The sequence below is a fragment of the Rhinatrema bivittatum genome, chromosome 7 (genome assembly GCF_901001135.1).
Source record: "Rhinatrema bivittatum chromosome 7, aRhiBiv1.1, whole genome shotgun sequence".
In the NCBI taxonomy this organism is placed as follows: Eukaryota; Metazoa; Chordata; class Amphibia; order Gymnophiona; family Rhinatrematidae; genus Rhinatrema; species Rhinatrema bivittatum.
In genome coordinates this window covers 91,154,755-91,177,482 of record NC_042621.1, presented here as the reverse complement: position 1 = coordinate 91,177,482, position 22,728 = coordinate 91,154,755, and the positions used below count along the sequence as shown (strand labels likewise).

General features: G+C 47.4%; 1 protein-coding gene across 3 annotated transcripts in view; it reads right to left on the bottom strand.

Moving 5' to 3' along the window:
* DNAAF1 (dynein axonemal assembly factor 1) overlaps window positions 1-22,728 on the bottom strand; it is a 288,119-nt gene that overhangs the window by 169,483 nt on the left and 95,908 nt on the right. For all 3 annotated transcript variants that reach the window (XM_029608670.1, XM_029608669.1, XM_029608671.1), the window contains exon 6: window positions 342-508. In XM_029608670.1, coding sequence (XP_029464530.1) covers window positions 342-508 — 167 coding nt within the window. The remainder of the gene's footprint in view (window positions 1-341; window positions 509-22,728) is intronic.

The following is a 22,728-nucleotide window of genomic DNA, read 5'->3' as shown; positions in this document are numbered from 1 at the left end:
CGAGGACCTGGAAAAAACAGTCCAAATAAATCGATGAAAAATTCCAAAAAGTTGGAGCTCCATGGATCATGAGGCAACTGCACCACGGAAAAGAAGAAACTGAAGGGAGACCTCGCGTGGACATGCGGATAGTAGCAAGCTGGGCATGCTCTGTCTGTTGGCCAAAATTTCTAGAAAATTTGACAAAAGTTTTCCATGATGGGCTCCATTAGATGATGTCACCCACATGTGAGGACTACCATCCTGCTTGTCCTAGGAGAACATCACCCACTTGTGTGGATGATTTTTTCTGCATGCCCACAAAGAATATAATAACAAAAGTGACTAATGCTTTTGCTTACCAAATGAGGCATCACTTCCAGAACACTTAAAATATTTGGATCATCCAGCATGTTGTGGGAAAGGTCAAGGACGCATATACTTGGGCATTCTTGCAGATGTACTATATCTTCCACAGTATGTAATTTATTATGGGCAATTTGCAGAGTGTTCAAAACTGTCAGACAGGCTGAAACATTAACAAATATAATTAATTATGTATGTGACTATGTGTGTGTTTCTACACACACACAAATATATATCTCTATAGAAACATAATGAGAGACAGAGAGAGAAAATTTTATGCATGCAACTTTTGTTCCCCACCTTGAAATGTGGAAGAGGCAAGATATACATTTTTTAAGATAAAAAAATAAAACACTTAATGGTTAAATATTTGAAAAAGATTTCATCTCACTGATCATGAGTAAATGGAAGCATTTCTATAACTCAAGAATAGGGACACTGGAAAAACTGCATCAGCAAATTCTGTAAATTTCAGACTTTTATGCAATAGTTCAATATTTCTGGAATTTTCTCTTATTTTAAGCTTTCTTTAATGCAAGTTTGACAATTTAATTTCAGCCAGCTGTAAGTGGTGCATACCATTAAACTTAAATATTGGAGAGATTTACAGCATCATCAGCTATGACCAGAAAGGCCAAAAACAAGGAGTATGATTTACATCGGATGTAAGAATGTCGGTATATAAAAATTAAAAATAAATAAATAAATAAATAAGAAAGGATAGGGGAAATAAATGTTAAATGTGACATGAAGAAAAATAATAGAAACCAATTGTAAGGATTTCAGTTTGTATATATATTATACACACATACATATACTAAACATGGTAAGTGGTGGTCATTAGAAAAGATCATAAGAAAATTGTTGCATGGGGATGGGGATACTTTTCACTAAAAAGATCATCATAGAAATGGAGTAACATATAAAGCTATCTAATTATTTTTATTTGTATAATGCATATAAGATGTATGCAGCACTATATAGACACACATAATAAACAGTCCATTTTCCTTGTGTTATAATTTGGCTTGAAATGTGGACCCTGTGGAGACTTGCTATGATAGGTTGACTCCCAGCAGTAACACCCACAGAGGAGAGAAGACTTATTATACTGCAAATGCTGTGTACTGCCCAAAGAGCGGGTAGTAACCTCAGTTCAGAGGAAGGTGTGTGTCCAGCGATAATGTCCACAGCAGTCCGCAGCGTGGGAGATGCTGTAAGGTGCTCTCACCAAGTTGAAAATAGAAGGTAGATCCAGTAGTGGTTCGCAGAGCGGGGTACGCCAAGAATCCACACAGTAGATGGTAGGCCAGTGAGGTAGATCCAGTAGTAGCCTGCAGAGCGGGGTACACCGAGAATCCACACAGTAGATGGTAGGCCAGTGAGGTGACAAGCTGGATAGCAATGGTACTCACTCTGAAGAAGTGCAGGCAACAGTAGAGAGAGTCCTCCGAGGAGCGGAGAACAAGTACGCGGCAAGGCCCCCGAGAAGCGGGTACCTGAGGTGTCCAATGCTGGAACTGAGGAAACCCCGAAGGGTGAAGGTCTGGAGTGCGACAAGGCCCCCGAGCAGTGGGTACCTAAGACGTCCAAGGCAGGAAATCAGGAATTAAGAGCGTTGGCGACGAAGTAGAATCAGCAGGAAGGGAATCCCAGAGAGTGTGGAACTAGATAACTCAGGGTTTGGCAGACAGAGGCTGGTTTAAATACCCCTTCAATAATGACGTCATCGAAGGGGTCGGCCCTGGGGTTCCCGCCCTGGGCCCTTTAAATAAGTGGCCGAGAGCGGTGCGCGCGTCTAAAGAGCATCAGGGGCAGGGCTTAGCCTGTGGCGGCATCCTCGCCATGAACAAAGGCCCCCTGTCCACGGGGCAGGCCGTGCAGAGAAGCGACACATCTCTGGCCTCCCTGCTGGCAGAAGCAGAGCTGGATACTGGCTGCTGTGAAAGGTGAGTGCTGGTGGCCACTGCGCCCGTGGCCGACCGGCTTAACACCTTGGAGCTTATAAACTGGTCAAGAAAGACAGACTGGACACACAAAAATAAATAAATATGAGACTCTGAGTTAAAACATCAAGGCAATGAACTAGAAGATTTAAGACAGCTGCAATTAAACTGAAGAGGGGCAACTTTGAAATAAATGTCATCAAATACACTGACCAATATTCAGCCTCTATCTGGTTGCCGAAATTAGCAGGATAAACTGTGCCGCTCAATATACTCAGCTATTTTTAAGTTAGCCAGGTCAGTTTATCCAGCTAACTTTAGAACAATCAAATAACTGTCCTAGCCTTATTGAATTAGCTTAGCTGGATAATGCTGAATATTGGCATTTATCCAGCTAAGGCCTATATTTACTTAGCCGTACTAAAAATAAATGAGATCCCACGATTTATAGCCCATGTGATAAAAAATGGGCATGATTAGGATAATTTTAGCATTAGCATGTTCCACAGTAAATTAATTCTTTGCATGGTATTTTATTGTTACTATATCATGTGATATTTTATCATGTCACACATTATTTTATTGTGCTGCACATCGTTTTGTGTCACATGATATTTTTTATTTTATATAAACTTGCTTCCTGCAGCTTCTCCTTTGATGGTGTGTCAGGTGTTGGTGATGAGTGAGAGACGTTAGGTGAGTAGTTACAGGAGTGGTGAGTGGTTAGAGGACTTTCATAGTGATTATCTCAGTTTTATGTCTGTATCATTTGCTTGTTTCTTCTTTGTTTACTTTACCCTTTATCTATTGTCTTTTTCTGTGTGTGAAAGAAGTATGAGAGCTTGTGCTTTGTTTATCTCGTTATTCTGTCTGTCCTTGTTGATTAGAGAGTAGAAGAGAGGAGTATGAGAGATATGAGAATGAAGTATGAAAGGCGTGGGTGTAGGCACGACAGGGAGATGCATGGGATGAGTGGTGGCAGGAAGGAGAGGAGAAGAGGGAGGGCTGGGAGCAGCACAGGGAGGAGGACAGCAGGAGTGGTAGAGGGGAGCGTGGTAGGAAAGAGGTGAGGCAGAGGAGTAGAGTCAGGGAGAAGGTGAAAGATAGGAGGAGGAGGGAGGTAGAGGGCATAGACAGGAAATTCTGGAGGAAGGAGCTTGGCAGGGCAGGCCTAGAGAGAGAGCCCAGAGGGTGGGGAAGCAGCCAGAGCAGGTTAGGGGAGGAAGGCCTGGGAGTGGGAGAAGAGTGAGGAAGGGAGTGACACTAACCCTCTGGAACTTGCAACCCAATCCTCAGGCAGCAAGCAGACCGAGGCTTAGAGCACTGCTGCCATGTACTGCCCCTGAAACATGCGACTTATAACGTTTAATACATAAATTAAGCTCAGCGCTAAAAAGAATGAACTTCTAATCTAGGGGATCCTTGCAAGTTATTCCATGTTGTTTGGGAACCAGATAACTAAAACATCCAAGGCAGCAAAGGGTGCCATTTGGAAGCAAATTGCACAGGGGATCTCCAGATGTAGCAGTATCAAGAGATGCAGAGAACAGGTAGTACATAGGTTTCAAACCTTAAAGGCCATGCTAAAGAACAAGGTGGCAAGCAGGAGGTACATGAGAGAGACAGGAGGAGGATTGCCAAGCCCTATCATATTGACTATCATGGAACAGCACTTGATCAAACAGCTGGGACCTGACATAGTTGAAAGCATGAAAAAGGCCCTAGACACTAGCAGAGCAAGTGCAAGTAAATAAGACAAATAAATAGCATCTTTTGTAAACATTAGGGTAAGGCATTTTGCATAGGACAGTCACATTTGGTTCAATATTTGTGAACATCTTATGCCAAACTGTCCTTTTATCCTTAATACTTATATGTTCTGTTCTTTTGTTTCCATAGGTCCAAGCAGGTAGGCCCCAGGTCCCAGCTGCCCAAAGGAGTAGATTCCTGCAGGCTGTCTGAGGAGAGAAAGCACCAGGTAGCGGATGCCCAGACACAATACATGGAGGAGAAAGAGCCTGCAGTTCAGCAGTAGGAGGAGGAAGAGGAATGGTGCTGGAGGAGCCCCTTCCTTTTCACACCACCTTAAACCTTGGTCACCTTTATGGAGGAGAGTAGATTCAGTTGGTCAGATGTGAGACACAGCAGCTGGCATGTAATGCAACATCAGGATGTCTCTCAGCCTATGGAGGAGCAGCTGATCAGTCTACCTTCTGAAAAGGACCCTGGAGTGCAGAGGCTACTTCAGCTGCTACCGCCACTCCCACCATTACTACATGCTGGAGCAAAGCAGGCAGCAGATACAGCTGGCATACATGGACTGCTGCAGAAGCACACTGTCCAAAAGATGAATTTGCAGGAAGATTTAATATGCTTGAGGAAGGCCAGCCAACCAACACATGAACCTTACCATCTCACAAGGATTCAACTTGATGTCAGCAGCTCTGAATAATATAAATTCCACTCTGTTCCAGATGTGACAGTCTTTCCAGCAGCCAGCCACAAGTCCATCCTCTTCCCAGACATCCATGACTCCACTAAGCAGTCCACATCTTTCAGGAGAGGCCAGGGGTCATGGCCGAGAGGATATGCCACCACCCAGCAAGAAGCATCATGATGTAAAAGGTACATGAAGATGCTACCTTTCAAGGCCTTCACTACAGTGAGTGCTGCAAGTGCTCATTCAGCTGAGCCCGTCCTGGCTGAATATTCCCAGTGCCGGCTAGATGGGAGAGTCGCTTCCTGGCCTATCTTGGCTGAAGAGTCCCTGTGCTGGCTAGATGGGAGACTGGTTGCTGGGCCTGTCCTGACTGAAGAGTCCTTATGCAGGCTAGTGGAAGACTGGTTGATGGGCCTATCCAGGCTGAAAATCCATGTGCTGGGCTGCTGACCTGGATGGCCTTTTGTCTGCAATCATTGACATTCTGCATCCCTCCATTCTATTGCTTCCAGTATTCTCTCCCCAGCCTTCTGCCTCCATTCTGCTGTCTCCAATCATTGGCCTCCTGCCTTCATTCAGCTGTCTCCAGTATGCTCTCCCTAGCCTCCTGCCTCCAATGTCACCTTTGCTGTCTGGCCCACTTTCAATACACTTTCTCAACATGGACTGTCCAAGGTGTAGAAAAATTTGCTGCCTGGCCCACTTTCAGTGTACTTTCTCAACATGGACTGTCCAGGGCCTAGAAAGACTTTGCTGCCTATTTGTTGTTTGCTTCTGCTGTACCTTTTCTGGGGAATTATTTATATTGGGTTGCCTCTTCCCCTTTCTGTGCTCTTTGCTGTATTAACCAGTTTGTATAAGGATAAGATAACTTCTGTGCATATGCACTTTAGCCGTTTTTGACTTTGGTTGCTGTATTATACAAAAACTACATGTTCTGCCCCTTTAGCATGTCCTGTAATATATTTTGTCCCTGTATATAGTGATTTGTAAAGATGCACCAACTGCAACATTTGAGTGACTACATATTCTGCCAATAAAGGGGTCACTTTATTCAAATCTTAAAACTGTTGTGCGTTTTCTTTCATAGAATGTATGGTGTTTATAAATGCATTAACAGGTAAAATGTCATTTCCAAGTGCAAAGGTTCTTTGTGAAGTTGCAGTAATAGGTCAACAACACCTCTGGAAAGGTATTATCAATCCCCTCCAACATGCATAAAGCTTACATGTAAATGGCTTGTTATATACGCTTGTTGGGTCTAGTTTCTTGAGGTACATGGCTAGATAAAAGAAGTAAATATGAATGTAAACCAAGTCTAAAACAGAGGTAAAATAAATACTTGCACAACAATCCTACTGCTAAATAATATAATAAAATTCCCTACTAACGCCACACCAATGCAATTATATTGGGATTATTTAACAATTTATTATAGGATCTTTAAAAGACAGCAAGGGGCTATAAGTATAACACTTGTTTTGCATCATTTTCTTGTTACGCCACTAAAACTTTCATCATTGGTTCAGAAATCCTTTTTTTTTTCCATTTAAAATCAATAATTGTTCAAAGTCGTTAGACATTATTCTTAATCAACTTCTTTATGTTATTCCAGTTTGTTAAACACTATGTGCTTGAGCCACACAATTAATTATCTTAAAAAGCTTTACCTAAAGTCCCAATCATCCTCTTTACAATAATCCTAACACAGGCCATGTTTTGGAAATCATTCTGTGTCAGGGGAGGCTCTACAAGTTCATAGCAATCGAAATATGTTCATCTTGATGGACATCTTCGCTTATGCTGCTTGCTTGAAGCCACGTCATATGTCGAGTCTTGATTGAGGCTGAGGAGGTACCTGAAGCAGCATCAAACAACTCAAACAGATTGGAGAAGGTGACAGATGTCTTCTTAAACATCTAAAAGCAGTTGAAGATAATAACTATCACCATCTGTAGATTATAGAAAAGGCTTTAGCTTTTGAATGCAGTCGTGGAAGTACTGCACCATGAAGAATTAGTGGATAACAATGCAAGCAGTGAGCATGGAGATTTAAAAGACTTGCCAAAGTCATCAAGTCATCTGTGATCTTTTCCTGGAGGTGAATTTGAGTGAATTCTTATCATTTTTGTTGTTTTTTCTTAGCAGACTTTACTACTGTAAACTGGTGTGACTGCTAAATGATGCCAAACCCTGGTGACTTTTGAATTCTATACTTGAGGTCAAGTCTCTGAGCTGTAGGATTGCTGTAAATAGGTGTTTTCCACATCTTCATTTTTAATATGTTGTGGACCGGAAGGGCCACTGGCTTTGACAGAGTTTACAAAATTTTAAGAAGATTGAGAAATTTTGAGTGGGTGTCCTTCTCTTTATGGACAGACACCAAGCATCAATGCCTTCGTTTTCACAAACTTGGATTATGTTATCTAAGGGTGAGGTATGTCTGGAGTATCTGGAAGCAGTTCAGATGGTATACCTGTAAAATCTTTTTCTGAATCTAATGGCATGGGCTTACTTCCACTGACAAAAAAAGTAAACTGGGAGGTTCTTCTCATTACCCCTTTGGGAATACTCACTAATCCATTACTTCTGACCTACTGGACTCTGCTGTAAGAGACTGGGATGATGAAGAACCTGAATTAAGGATTCTGTTGATGGTTTCACTCCTATAGGTGAGATTGTGTTGCATTCGTGCCTGTTCTCGTCCTCGCTCCACCTCTCTACCTTGGTGGCGACTCCCTTCGGGTCTGACGGACAGATGCTGCCGCGGCTTCTCCTCACCGCTTCTCCTGGAATCCCCCGGCAAGGGTGCGAACCTCGGGGGCGTCCCCCCGTAGTAACGTCATCCGCTTCCAACTCAAAAGGTCTTTGCTTGCAACTACGAATCAAGTTAGCAAGGGGGATTATTCTCTCTCTGCTGCTCTGCCTCCACAAAGTTACCTAGGGGTACCCACTCCTCGGGGGCCCCGCTCTCGCTTCTTGATTTCAGATTGCTAAGACGAGATCCGGTACTCGCTCCTCGAGGGCCTACGTCCCTGAATGCTCAGAAGACTCCATACTGCCTGGAAGCGATCGCAGACGTGAACACTGTGAGTTCTATTACAGATAGGATCCGGTACTCGCTCCACGAGGGCCTATGTTCCTAATCTCTGAAGACTCTCTTCTGTCTAAGATGTTATCACAGGTACGGAGATCGTGAGTTATTTTTGCAGATTGCAGATAGGAACCGGTACTCACTCCACAAGGGTCCATGTTCCTAAAACCCTTCAAAAACTCTCTTCTGTCTCAGAAGCTATTGCATACCTATATCTGGTGCATTACTATTTCATATTGCAGATAGGAACCGGTACTCGCTGCACGAGGGCCTATGCTCCTAAAACCCTCCAAAGACTCTCTTCTATTCCAGAAGCCATCTCATACACACATATTGTGAGTTCTTATTCCAGACTGCATATAGGAACCAGTACTCGCCTATGGCTCCTGTTTCTGAATATACTGAAGACTCTCTGTTGCATAGAAGCCATTACAGATATCTACAATTGTGAGTGTATCATCTACTACTGGTTATGTATCCAGCATATCCTGTCTACTCACTACCTATAGTCTCTCTCTACAGCTCAGCAACCCGGAGATCGCAGTTCCAGTATCTGAGGGACTTTAGCCCTGCCGGGCACATCAGCTCACTACTGCCATCTCTGGTGGTTCTACCTCCTGTCTAATAAAGAACTATCTGTATTTGTCTCCATACTCCAGGATAGCCGGTGCTCCCTCTCAGGATATCCTCCTGGGGGCGCTGTCATCTGCCATCGGCCCAAGGATTCACCAATTTACATTAAAATGTTCATTCCTTACACTACTAGAGCGGTATCATAATAGACTGCCACTCTGTGGGGAGCCAACCCACAACAGATCACTAACTCTGTCTATGGAGTACAACGGACTGCTGGCTACTCTCCTCGGGGGAGCAGATTCCATAACAGATTGCAACTCCTCCTCTCTGAAGGAACAGATCTACATCAGGTTGCTAACTCCTCTCCTCTGGAGGAACTGATTACTAACAGTCTGCTAACTCCTCCCCTCTGGGGAAGCAGATCCATAACAGATTGCTAGCTCCCTCCCCTCTGGGGGAGCAGATCCATAACAGATTGAGACTCTGGTCTGAGGAATTGCTGCTACAAAAGTGGAGAGGAGAGGCTAGATAGTTCCTTTGTCAAAGAGGTAAAGAAACTTCTCACCAAATCTGCAATCTGGTCAAGTGACTGTTGTGTCCTCTGACCTGTTGTGGACAATGGATCATCCTCTTCAGAGACCAGGATAGGTTCCTGCCTCTAAATGGGAGGTTTGCTGGAGGTAAATTTTCCTAATAGAAATGCCCCAGGGATCTGCTCTGGGACCCATGCTTTTTAATATATTTATAAATGACCTGGAAATGGGAACAACAAGTGAGGTGATCAAATTTGCTGATGACACAAAATTATTCAAAGTTGCCATATCATAAGAGGATTGTGAGAAATTGTAACGCGCGTGTGGACCACCCGGAGGGTCCTGGTTCTGCGGCGTGCCCTGATTAAAGGAACTACTTAATGAGGTTCCTGTCTGCACTTCCTTGCCTTGGCAATCTGTTTGTTCTGCTAGATTGTCACTACGTTCTAAGCTTGTTCCAGTCTCGTTCCAGCCTGGAACAAGATCCTACTGCTCCAGCCTTGTTCCAGCATCCTACTGTTCCAGCGTTCGTCTGTCCATCTCCCCAGATAGTACATTCGGACTGTTTCTCTGGTACTGATCTCGGCCTGCTACTTGACCACTCTGCCTGCTGCCTGCCTTCTGACCTCAGCCTGCCTGTAACCTCGTCTGACCTCCGGATCTTGCTATGTTGACCACTCTTGGACTGATTCCTGGTATCTGACCTTTGCCTGATTGACTACGTCTTCTGATTCTGGCTCTGTCCCTTGCCTTGTCATCGCTTACACTGTTCTGGTCTTCCTTGCTCCATCTGACCTCCAGCTTTGAACCCAACCGCGCTCCTTCCCTGCCCATGGGCACGCCAGTCTACCATCTCTCCGGGAGACCCTGCGAGGCCCACCTAAGTCCAAGTTGCCTGGCTCCACCCGGGGGGACCTCGGGCTTCCAGTGGTGAAGCTCATCCTCTAGTGCTCCGCCCCCTGGGGGCAGGTGCTTCCTGGTCCCTACCAGGGAGCCATTCTCCACTGCTCTTGGACAAGGGTCCACCTCCAAGAGCAACAGGTTGCCAAGGCCATGGACTCAGCGGAGTCTCCCACCTCCAGGGCCCTACCAGGTTTGGCCGTTACAGTCAAAGAACATCGTCAAGCTTTGGAATCGCTAGCTTCTTTGGTGGAAGAACTTCGTTCCCAGCTATGAGACACAGCTTTGGCCAATCCTGTGGGCCTCTCGGCCTCTATGCTTCCCAAAGCATCGTTGGCACTTCCTGCACCTCCTCGATACAATGGGGACCCACGCTCCTGTCATGGCTTCCTTAATCAGTGCTGCATGCAATTTGCACTGCAACTCTCCTAGTTCCTGAAGGAAATCACCAAGGTGACCTTAATTTTATCTCGCCTGGAAGGGAAGGCTCTTGCATGGGCCTCTCCCTTATGGGAATGCTCTGATCTCATACTTTCCAAGTTATCTGAGTTTGTTGCTCTATTCAAGCTGACCTTCGGATACCCAGGCCGCCAGGCTGTAGCCAGTCATAACCTACTCCACCTTTGCCAAGGGTCCTGTACTCTCTCTGAGTATACAGTGGAGTTTAGGACACTTGCCACTGAGCTTGGGTGGCAAGACGATTGTCTGCAAGCCATCTTCCTAGATGGACTCTCCTGCGCTCTCAAAGATGAACCCTCGTCCGTGAGACTTCCATGTCTCTAGAGGACCTAATTTCCCTTACCGGGAAGATCGACCATAGTCTCCGGCAAAGGCACCTAGAAGTAAAGGCTCCCCGCTCTCCTACACCTCATCCCACGCGTGTCTCAAGTCCTCCAGTCAAGACTCCAGCACCATTACCCTCTTCCGTGGTGGAACCTATGGAGGTGAACCGTGGGCAACTGTCCCCGACTGAACACCTCTGTCGGAGGAAGGAGGGTCTTTGCCTTTACTGTGGCACTTCCGGAAATCGTCTGCAGTTCTGTCCGGTTCGTCCGGAAAACTTCAACGCCTGAGCCCGGCGGGGGTCCCAAGCTTAGGCGCTACTGTCACCGGCCCCCAACTCCTGCTTCTAGTCTCTCTGGGCATCGAGGCTCACTCATTTGCCACCACTGCTCTTATCGACACCGGAGCAAGTGGCAGCTTCATCATGGATGATATTGTCAAACTTCTGAACATTCCTCTTCAGCAATTAGATGTGAGCCTCCGCATCGCTCCATTCAAGGACAACATCTTCCAGGGCTCATCACCCACCGTACAGTGGCTGTTCGGTTGACTGTGGGTACTCTCCACGAGAAGGAGATGTCCTTTTGTGTCTTAAAACATTCCACTCATCCAGTTATCCTGGGGCTGCCCTGGTTCCAGACCTACGAACCCCAGTTCGATTGGCGTTCCCTGCAGTTGGTGCAGTGGGGCTCTAAATGCCAGAAGACATGTTTACGTCCAGTATCTCCAGTAGTCCCTGTCATGAAGTCTGTTACACTTTCTGGTTTGCTTCCTCAGTACGCTGTCTTCGAAGATGCCTTCTCGAAGCAGAAAGCGGATATCTTACCTCCGTTATGCAAGTTTGATTGTCCCATAGAACTCCTGCCTGGCACAACTCCTTCCAAGGGCAGAACCTATCCACAGTCTCAACTTGAGACTCAGGCCATGTCTGAGTATATCAAAGAGAACCCAGAGAAGAGGTTCATTTGTCCGTCTGATTCTCCTGCTGGTGCGGGTTTTTTGTTTGTTAACAAAAAGGACGGCGGTTTACGCCCTTGTATTGACTAGAGAGGGCTCAACGCCATAACCCGCAAAGACTGATACCCCCTGCCCCTTGTCAGTGAGCTGTTTGACTGTCTTGACGGGGCTCGGATCTTCACCAAGTTGGATTTGAGGGGTGCGTACAATCTGGTATGCATCCAACCTAAGATATCTGGAAAACCGCATTTAACACGAGGGATGGTCACTATGAATATACCGTGATGCCCTTTGGGCTGTGAAATGCCCCAGCAGTTTTCCAACGACTGATGAACGAAATTCTCAGAGACCTCCTGTATTCCTTCGTAGTCATATATCTTGACGACATCTTGATCTTTTCGAAAGACCTTGAATCCCATTGAGATCATGTTCGGATTGTCCTTCAACATCTAAGAGAAAACCACCTTTACACCAAGTTAGAAAAACGCCTCTTCGAGCTTAATCGCTTACTCTTCTAAGGGTACATCATATCTGATCGAGATTTCTCCATGGATCCCGAGAAAGTCCAGGGGATCCGTGACTGGGTCCAGCCAGTAGGACTACGGGCCTTACAATGTTTCCTTGGCTTCACTAATTATTATTGGAGCTTCATTGCCAATTTTCTACCCTAACTGCTCAGCTCACCGCCATGACCAAGAAAGGGGCTAACACGCGTGTATGGACTCCTAAAGCACAAGCCGCTTTTCAGACGCTTAAGGAAGCTTTCTGTTCTGGTCCATGTCTTCAGCACCCGGATCCCAGACGTCCATTTGTCGTTGAAGTCGACGCCTCTGCAATTGGTGCAGGGGCCGTCTTGAGCCAGTGTTCTCCCAAGGGTAAATTAATACCTTGCTCCTTTTACTCTCACAAGTTCTCTCCTATAGAACAACGTTACACCATTGGTGACCGAGAACTCCTCGCTGTCAAGCTGGCATTCCAAGAGTGGCACCAGTGGCTGGAAAGGACGCAACACAAGTTCACCATCTTTACTGACCATAAAAACCTTGAGCACCTTAAAGAAGCTCAACTCCTGAATCCTCGACAAGCCCGATGGGAACTCTTCTTTGAATGGTTTAACTTCATCCTATGCTTTCGTCCAGGTTCTAAGAACCTCTGTGCTGATGAACTGTCACGATCATTTGATCCTGAGGATGTTCCTGAAGTCCCTAGCTATATTATCGATCATAGAAACATAGATATGATGGCAGAAAAAGACCAATCGGCAAATCTAGTCTGCCCAGCAAGCTTACACACTTGTTTTCCCATACTTATCTGTTTCATCAACCACCAAGTTCAGGGCCCTTGTGTTATGGTTAGTGGTGTTTGGGTGGATGCTTGGACACTGTGGCAGCTGACCACGCCCACGGAGGGAAGCCCCATGAGGGACCACAGTGTCAGGCTAGACTCTGGATGCACAAACACAGATTGAATCTTTTATTAAACAGTATGAATGGCCACCAGAGGTGGCAGTAGTGAGTAGTAGTTGTAGAGCCCGGCTGGGCACGTCTCTCTCGGTAATGCTGGGACAGCGGATCTCTGGAAGCAGTGCTGTAGTGGAAGAGACTGAGAGATATGAATGCACAATGAAGGATGAACTTTCAGAGTCCCAAAGTAGATGATAGAAGAGAGCCCCAAGGCAGGGAGAGCAGGCCCTCGAGGGGCGAGTACCTGATCCCTGAGGCTAGTGTAGAGAGACTCAATAGCGTTGTACTCACTGATGTAAACTGTTGTGTGGTTCTTCCAAGTAGTAGTTAAAGTAGCAGGCACGAAGCAGGTAACATGGGCCCTTGAGGAGCGGGTTTTCCTGATTAGCACCTGGAAAAGAAGCAGAGTGGCCCCCGAGGAGCGGGGACCAAGTTAGAGACCCCGAAGGGCAGAGTAGCTTAGGAACGAAGAGCGAATCCCATCCATAGAATTCCCCCATGTTAACTTGATGAGCTAGCTAACTGAGAAGGCTGAAATACCCAGATGTCGTGACGTCAAAACAGGGGGACGCCCCTGAGGTTCGCACCAACGTGAAGTTAAAGCTGAGGGCAGTGTGTGCGTGCGAGCCCTAGAGGTACCTTGCTTGGAGAATGGCGGGAGGCAGCACCAAAGCCGCTCCGGGGATGCTGGAGGGGACAGCAGGCAGATGCCGCAGCGGCCGTCAATCCAAGGTGAGTGCGAGGAGCCGAGAGTAGAGAGAGGTAGGCAGGGCGAAGCCATCGAAGACTGACAGACGCAACACCTTGTTGGTAACGGTTGATTCAAATTTCCTGCCATCCCCTCTCATTGATGCAGAAAGTAAGGTTGGAGTTGCATCAAAGGTGAGCATAAGGCTTAATGGTTAAGGATAGTAACTGCCACATCAAGCAAGTTACCCCGATGCTTGTTTACCCAGTTTACCCAGTCTGTACAGATCAATGCCGATGCTTGTCTGTACAGATCAATGCCGATGCTTGTTTACCCAGTCTGTACAGATCAATGCCTTGTTGGATGTTGTCTGAATGTAAATCCTGTTTTCCATATTTCCCCCTGCCATTGAAGCAGAGAGCAAAACTGTATATGCATGCAAAGTGATGTATCAGGCTTAATTGGTTTAGGGTAGTAACCGCCGTAATAAGCAAGCTATCCCCACGCTTGTTTACCCAGATTGTGAAGTTCTATCCTTGTTGGTTGTTGTCTGAATGCATATCCTCTTTTCCACAATTCCCCCTGCTGTTGAAGCAGAAAGCAATGATGTATATGCATTCAAAGTGATGTATCAGGCTTAATTGGTTTAGGGTAGTAACCGCCGTAATAAGCAAGCTACCCCCACGCTTGTTTACCCAGATTGTGAAGTTCAGTCCTTGTTGGTTGTTATCTGAATGCAAATCCTCTTTTCCACATTTCCCCTTGCCATTGAAGCAGAGAGCAATGTTGGAGTTGCATTAACCGTGCAAAGGCTTATTGAGTAAGGGTAGTATCACCAGGTAGAAGCCTCCACTCCAGTAATCCACCCCCATGGCTCGTCTCTTCATTCCCATTCTCTAGCCTTTATGGATCCACAGTGTTTATCTCATGCCCCTTTGAAATCCTTCACAGTTTTAGTCTTCACCACTTCCTCCAGAAGGGCATTCCAGGCATCCACCACCCTATCTGTGAAGAAATACTTCCTTACATTGGTTCTGAGTCTTCCTCCCTGGAGCTTTAAATCATGGCCCCTAGTTCTACTGATTTTTTTCCAATGTAAAAAGTTTGTTGTTGACCATGGATCATTAAAACCTTTCAAGTATCTGAAAGTCTGTATCATATCACCCCTGCTCCTCCTCTCCTCCAGGGTGTACATATTTAGGTTCTTCAACCTCTCCTCATAAGTCATTTTATGTAGACCATCCACCTTTTTGGTCACCCTTCTCTGGACCACCTCCATCCTGCCTCTGTCCCTTTGGAGATAAGGTCTCCAGAACTGAACAGAGTTCTCCAGATGAGGCCTCACCAAGGCCCTGTACAAGGGGATCATCACTTCCTTTCTCTTACTAGATATTCCTCTCTCTATGCATCCCAGCATTCTTCTGGCTTTGTTACTCTGGTTAAGTGGAACCTGGGTCGAGACCGCTTACCTTGAGCCCGGGAAGCACAGGAACTGAAGATCACCCTCTCAGGAACCAAGAAGAGACAATCCTGAGGATGCGGACTGTAGAGTAATCCAGCCGGGCAGTCCAGGTCCGGGCAGGCAGCAGACAGAGAAGTCCAATTACGCAGTCCAGGTCAGGGCAAGCAGCAGACAGAGAAACCCAATAAGACAGTCCAGGTCAGGGCAGGCAGCAGACAGAGGAACCAAGGCAAACAAATCCAGTAGGCAGGCAGCAGGCAGAGTAATCCAATAAGACAGTTCAGGTCAGGGCAGGCAGCAGACAGAGGAACCAAGGCAAACAAATCCAGTAGGCAGGCAGCAGGCAGAGTAATCCAATAAGACAGTCCAGGTCAGGAGCTGAAGCAACAGGCACGGTAAGCAGCAAAAACACTCCCCAAACGCACTGTGGCCGAAGCGATGAGCCCAGGAAGGAGCTCTCCTTAAATGTCAATCCCTTCCCGCGCAAACTGAAGTTGGTCGGCGTCTGACGTCAGGGGGCGTGTTCAAGGCGCGATTCGTGCGAGACTTCGCCTCCGGCGTCAGGGATGATTTCCTGACATCCTCGGAGAATGCCGAGCCCGTGCGGGGCGAAGGCGCGCTGCTGGCGTCGCGGGAACAAGGGTGCCGGATGCGGAATCACGCTGACATCGGGAGGAAGTTCTGCCGGTACTGGAAATGGTAACAGGCTTTAGCTATCGCCTTGTCACATTGTTTCGCCGTCTTCAGATCATTAGACACTATCACCCCAAGGTTTCTCTTCTGCTCCGTACACATCAGCCCTTCACCCCCCATCAAATATAGTTCTTTCGGATTTCCACACCCCATATGCATGACTGCACTTTTTTTTGGCATTGAATCTTAGCTGCCATATCTTTGACCACTGTTCCAGCTTCCTTTAATCCAGTCTCATTCTCTCCACTCCTTCCTGCGTGTCCACAATGTTACAGATCTTAGTATCATCCGCAAAAAGACATACCCTTACCTTCTATCCCGTCCGCAATGTCGCTCACAAAGATATTGAACAGGACCGGTCCCAACACCGATCCTAGCGGCACTCCGCTTAACACCACTCTCTCTTCAGAGTAGGTTCCATTTACCTTCACACATTGTCTTCTGTCCGTGAACCAGTTTGCAATCCAGGCCACCACCTTGGTACTCACTCCTAAGCTTCTCATTTTATTCACAAGCCTCCTGTGCAGGACTGTACCAAAAGCTTTGCTGAAATCCAAGTAGATGACATTGAGCGCTCTTCCTCGATCTAATTCCCTAGTCACCCAGTCAAAAAAGTCAATCAGATTTGTCTGACAGGACCTTCCCCTGGTGAATCCATGCTGCCTCTGTTCCATCAATTCTTCCGACTGCAGATAGTTCACTATTCTTTCTTTCAGCAGTGACTCCATTACTTTTCCCACCACCTAGGTGAGGCTAACCGGCCTGTAGTTTCCAGCCTCCTCTCTGCTCCTACTCTTGTGAAGCGGGACCACCACCACTCTTCTCCAATCATTTGGCACCACTCCCATTTCTAGGGATCTACTGAACAGGTCACACAGCGGACCCGCCAGCACATCTCTGAGCTCCCTCAGTATCCTGGGATTCACTTCATCAGGCCCCATGGCTTTGTCCACTTTTAGTTTTCCTAGCTCTTCCTACACATTATCTTCTGTAAACTGAGTTACATCTACTCCACTCCCCTCCAGTTTCCTATTATTTATTTATTTTATTTAGAAACTTTTATATACCGGTATTAGTGGGGACATCATACCGGTTCACATAACAACTGAAAGATTGGAAAATACATTTCAACAAGGGGGATGTAACTGGGAGAGGGTAGAACATAGAGGCAGTAGGAAGGACAGGGAAAACCATCGCTATTAACTAGCGATGGTCTTTCTCCAGGGTCCTCTTTTTCACCTTTCAATTTCACTATACCACTTTGAACTTTTCTCCTTTCTCTGATGTATCTGAAAAATGTTTTCTCACTCACTTTACTTCTTTGGTAATCCTGCCTGCGTATCCCTTGCTGTGACCACTACAGTTCCTACTGGGAAAACAGTCGTTCCACGTAGATTACGTGAACGGGTTCTGAAATGGGCTCATGATTCCAAGTTGGCAGGACACCCGGGTCGTGCCAGAACCATAGAGATGCTACACAGACATTATTGGTGGCCCAACATGGTGCAAAATGCTTGAAATTATGTGGATTCTTGTCCTGTCTGCGCCCAGCAGAAACCACCTACCAGAAGGCCTTGGGGCCTACTCCAACCTCTTCCACCACCTACCGAGCCATGGTCCAGCATCTCAACAGACTTCATCACTGACCTGCCTTCGCCCCAGAACAATACCGTAATCTGGGTCATCATCGACCGTTTTTCGAAGATGGGTCACTTTATTCCCTTGCCAGGCCTTTCATCGACCCCGGAATTAACCAAGTTGTTTTTGTAACATATCTTCCATCTCCATGGACTCCCAAAGGAAACTATATCTGACCGAGGACCACAGTTTGCTGCCAGGTACTGGAGGGCTTTATGCAAGAAGTTTAACATTGCCCTGAGTTTCACGTCGGCCTATCATCCGCAGGCCAACGGTCAAAATGAAAGGACCAATCGGACCTTAAAGACATTCCTCTGCTCCTACGTGAATTATCAGCAAGACAACTGGTCTGATCTATTATCTTGGGCTGAGCTGTCACATAACACCCACGTTGCGGCTGCCACTGACGTATCTCCATTCTCCATGGTATTCAGACGACAACTCCGGCTGCCTTTTCCAGTTCCTCTGACGTTCCTTCTCCAGCAGCGCAATCCATGGCCCACACCATTCATCAAGTATGGAATCAAGTTAAAGAGCGCCTTTCCCAAGCTGCTGAATGCTCCAAGCGTACTACTGATGCCCATAGACATCCCGCTCCACTCTTCCGTCTTGGCCAGAAGGTGTGACTGAGCGCTCTACACATAAGACTGAGACTTCCCTCTCATCGCTTAGCTCCTAAATCATTGGTCCGTTTCCAGTGATTTGAAGAGTGGGAGCTGTATCATATAAACTCCAGCTACCTCATGCCATGGGTATTCATAACACGTTCCATGTGTCGTTATTAAAGCCTTTGGTCCTCTCCTGGCCCTCACGTAGAGTTTCCTCTCCTCCACGGGTCTCTACAGAACCTGACACATCTCTTCAGGTAAGAGAAGTCCTCGATGTCCATCGGCATCGAGGGAAATGGGAGTACCTCCTAGCCTGGGAGGTTTATGGGGCCAAGGAGAACTTGTGGCAACCTTCCCACAACATCCTTGATAAGGAACTTCTGAAAACCTTTCATAGGATTCACCCTGACAAGCCATGACCACGTGGAGGGAGGCCTAGAAGCATGGGTACTGTTGAACGCCCCGTCTGCGTCCAACCCACGCACAGGCCTGCTCACCTGTCTAGCTCAGCAGGTCCCGGGTCGGCCTCCCCAGCTGCAGCAGCAAGCTCTTCTAGGCCCCAGCGTCCCGTGGCGGTGGTCGTCGGGCCTTCCACCGCACCAGGCCTCACGCCAGAGTCCGGCATCATCCGTGGCATTGGCCACACTCCTATGCGCACGCGGACCGCCCGCCCTCTTGTAGGGCCAGGGGCAGGTCCTAGTTCCGCGGCACGCCCTGATTGAAGGAACTACTTAAGGAAGTTCCTGTCTGCACTTCCTTGCCTTGGCAATCGGGTTTGTTCTGCTAGATTGTCACTGCGTTCCAAGCTTGTTATAGTCTCGTTCCAGTCTAGTTCCAACCATGTTCCAGGATCCTACTGCTCCAGCCTTGTTCCTGCATCCTACTGTTCCAGCATCCTTCTCTTCCTGTGTTCGTCTGTCCGTCTCCCCAGGTAGTATCTTCTGACTGTCTCTCTGGTACTGACCTCGGCCTGCTTCTTGACCACTCTGCCTGCTGCCTGCCTTCTGACCTCAGCCTGTTCCTTGACCACTCTGCTTGCTGCCTGCCTTCTGACCTGAGCCTGCCTGTGTCCTTGTCTGACCTCCGGAACCTGACCTTGCTACATTGACCACTCTCGTACTGATTCCTGGTATCTGACCTTTGTCTGATTGACTACGTCTTCTGATTCTGGCTCTGTCCCTTGCCTTGTCATCACCTACGCTGTTCTGGTCTTCCTTGCTCCATCTGACCTCCAGCTTTGAACCCGACCGCACTCCTTCCCTGCGGTAGGCACGCCAGTCTACCATTTCTCCAGGAGACCCTGCAAGGCCCACCTAAGTCCAAGCGGCCTGGCTCCACCCGGAGGGACCTCAGGCTTCCAGTGGTGAAGCTCATTCCAGCCTCTGTCTCCTCTAGTGCTCCGCCCCCTGGGGGCAGGTGCTTCCTGGTCCCTACCAGGGAGCCGTTCTCCATGGCTCCAGGACAAGGGTCCACCTCCGAGTGCAACAGTCACCTCATCTCAAGAAAGATAGCAGAATTAGAAAAGGTACAGAGAAGGGCAACCAAGATGATAAAGGGGTTGGAACAATTTCCTTATGAAGACAGGCTAAAGAGGTTAGAACTCTTCAGCTTGGAGAAGAGATAGCCGAGGGGAAATATGATAGAGGTCTATAAAATAATGAGTAGAAAGGAATGAGGAAATGCTAATCAGTTGTTTACTCTTTTGAAAAGTACAAAGACCAGGGGACACACAATGAAGATGCTGGGTAATATATTTAAAACTAATAAGAGAAAATAATTTTTTTACTCAACACATAATTAAGCTCTGGAATTCATTGCCAGAGGATGTGGTGAAAGCTATTAGTATAGTTGCATTTAAAAAATGTTTGGACAAGTTCCTGCAGGAAAAGTCCATTAACAATTATTAAGGGAGAGTTGCAGAAATCCATTGCTTATTCTTGGGATAAGCAGCTTGGAATTTATCTACCCCTTGTGATCCTGCCAGGTTCTTGTGATCTGGCTTGGCCACTGTTGCAAACAGGATACTAGGCTTGATGGACCCTTGGTCTGACCCAGTATGGCAAGCCTTATGTTCTTATCTTTTAAACAATGGAACATACCGGGTTTAATGTTTCCAAATGAAGACCTTCTGCCAGTAACCTTGATGGAGTGAGAGCTCATGTTATTGGAGGGGGCAGCGGTAATCTGATTTCTTCCACCGCAGATCTAGGATGGGCTGCATATAGTTGTTGTCATCATCAGGCAGGTTGGATACAGGTATTCCCCCAGACAAAATCGTATAGGGCTCCACGGTAGAGCAGGGCAGGTTCTTCTGCCTGGCTGGCCACCTCACCCTTGAGTTGAGCTTGCAGGTTCTGGCAGCTGGCAGGACTTCTTTGGAAGGTTGCATGGCAGGCTGTCGTCAAGGCACGCAGTATTCAAGCAGGTTTGATGTTCAGGCAGAGGTTGGGGCAGGCAGTGAACACCAAAGCAAGGGCAGAAGTCAGTCCAGATCAGCAAGGAAGATCAGTCCAGCGAAGGCCGACTGGGAAGGCAAGGCAAAAGCAGGACAGGGGCACATGGCAGGACGGTGAGGCAAGGCTGGGCAGAGCAGAAGCATGGAGAGCAAGTATGGAACACGGTAAAACATGCAGGCAGAAACAAAGTAAAACACGCTGAGAAGAACAAGGGTTAAACTGGAACAGGGGTGCAATGCAGGGTATAGACATGCTAGATAGGCCACCAGGAGGTCTGGACAAGCAAAGGTAAGACGAAGAACATTGTTGTATAGAGCACTGGTAGACAACATGGAAACAATGCTCGTTAAGGCTTGGCCACTGGGAGACCTAGACAGATACAAGTGGACCACTGGAAGGCCCATAGGGAATAGGAGGGCCACTGGGAGGCCCACACGGAATAGGAGGGCCACTGGGAGGCCCACACGAAGCAGGAGAGCCATTGAGAGACCCACCGGGAACCAGAGAAACAGACAAGCAAGGAACATAGGAGCAAACAGAACAAGGCCAAAATAGGCCACACTGGAAACACAGACAAGGCAGAGATATACAGACATGCTAGGCCATTTGGGAGACCTCGACCAACAGGCAAGAAGGGCCACCGGGAGACCCAAAGAAATCAGGAAGGCCACAGGAAAACCCAGTCAGGACAAGTCAAGGATAGAACAGGAATACAAGAACAGGGCAAGGTATAGACAGATACCGGCAAACAGGAACCAATGGCAAATCAAGGTAAATACAAGACAGGCAACAGACAAGGAGGGCCATTTGGAGGCTCAGACAGGAACTAGGGAACGAACAATGACTAAATAGATGCAGACAAGAAAGCCTAAACAGGCCACAAGGGTGTTGCGCCCGGTCACAGATGGCTGCTCCCTCTGTTGCTCACCTCTCTTCTCCCTTTTCCATCGACTCTGAGTAAGATGGTTGCCTCCGCCTCTGAACGCCGAACTCCCCGGCGTCCCCGGGACAGTGTGGGCAATTGCGTTCGCCATCTTGTTTCTGAAGTTACTTAAGAACATAAGAACATGCCATACTGGGTCAGACCAAGGGTCCATCAAGCCCAGCATCCTGTTTCCAACAGTGGCCAATCCAGGCCATAAGAACCTGGCAAGTACCCAAAAACTAAGTCTATTCCATGTTACCGTTGCTAGTAATAGCAGTGGCTATTTTCTAAGTCAACTTAATTAATAGCACGTAATGGACTTCTCCTCCAAGAACTTATCCAATCCTTTTTTAAACACAGCTATACTAACTGCACCAACCACATCCTCTGGCAACAAATTCCAGAGTTTAATTGTGCGTTGAGTAAAAAAGAACTTTCTCCGATTAGTTTTAAATGTGCCACATGCTAACCTCATGAGTGCCCCCTAGTCTTTCTATTATCCGAAAGAGTAAATAACCAATTCACATCTACCCATTCTAGACCTCTCATGATTTTAAACACCTTACTTAAGGCGCGTGCCAGCCCTTCTCTTATGTGCATCATGGCGGGAATCTCGGAGGCGTCCCCTCCGCATGACGTCACTGCCTACGTGTATTTAAACCTTACTTGCAGTTCCTTCTACAAGTTAGCAAGGATTCCCTTCCTGCTGATTTCGCCTTGCTACAGACACTTCCTGCTCTGTGTCGCTGCCTCGGACGACTTAGGTACCCGCTCCTCGGGTGCCTTGCCACACTCTGAATCTACCCTTTAGGGTTGCCTTGTTCCAGCTCAGGACGCCTAAGGTACCCACTCCTCGGGGGCCTTGCCTTGGTTCCAGTCCTCTGCTCCTCGGAGGTCCCTCTCTACAACTGCCTTCTGCTATCAGAGTGATTACCCCTGCTCTCCAGCCTGTTTCTCTCTCTTCTACCATCTACAATGTGGATTCACGGCGTATCCCGCTCTGCGGACCACTACCGGATCTACCCTACTCTCGGGCCTACCATCTACACTGTGGATTCATGGCGAACCCAGCTCTGTGGACCACTACCGGATCTTCCTCCTATTACAACTTGGTGAGAGAGCCTCTTGGCGTTCACACGCAATGGAGTACTACGAGACTGAATAACTGGGACTCCCTTCTCTGTGCAGAGGTTGTCTGCCCGCTCCTCGGGACCTGATTCA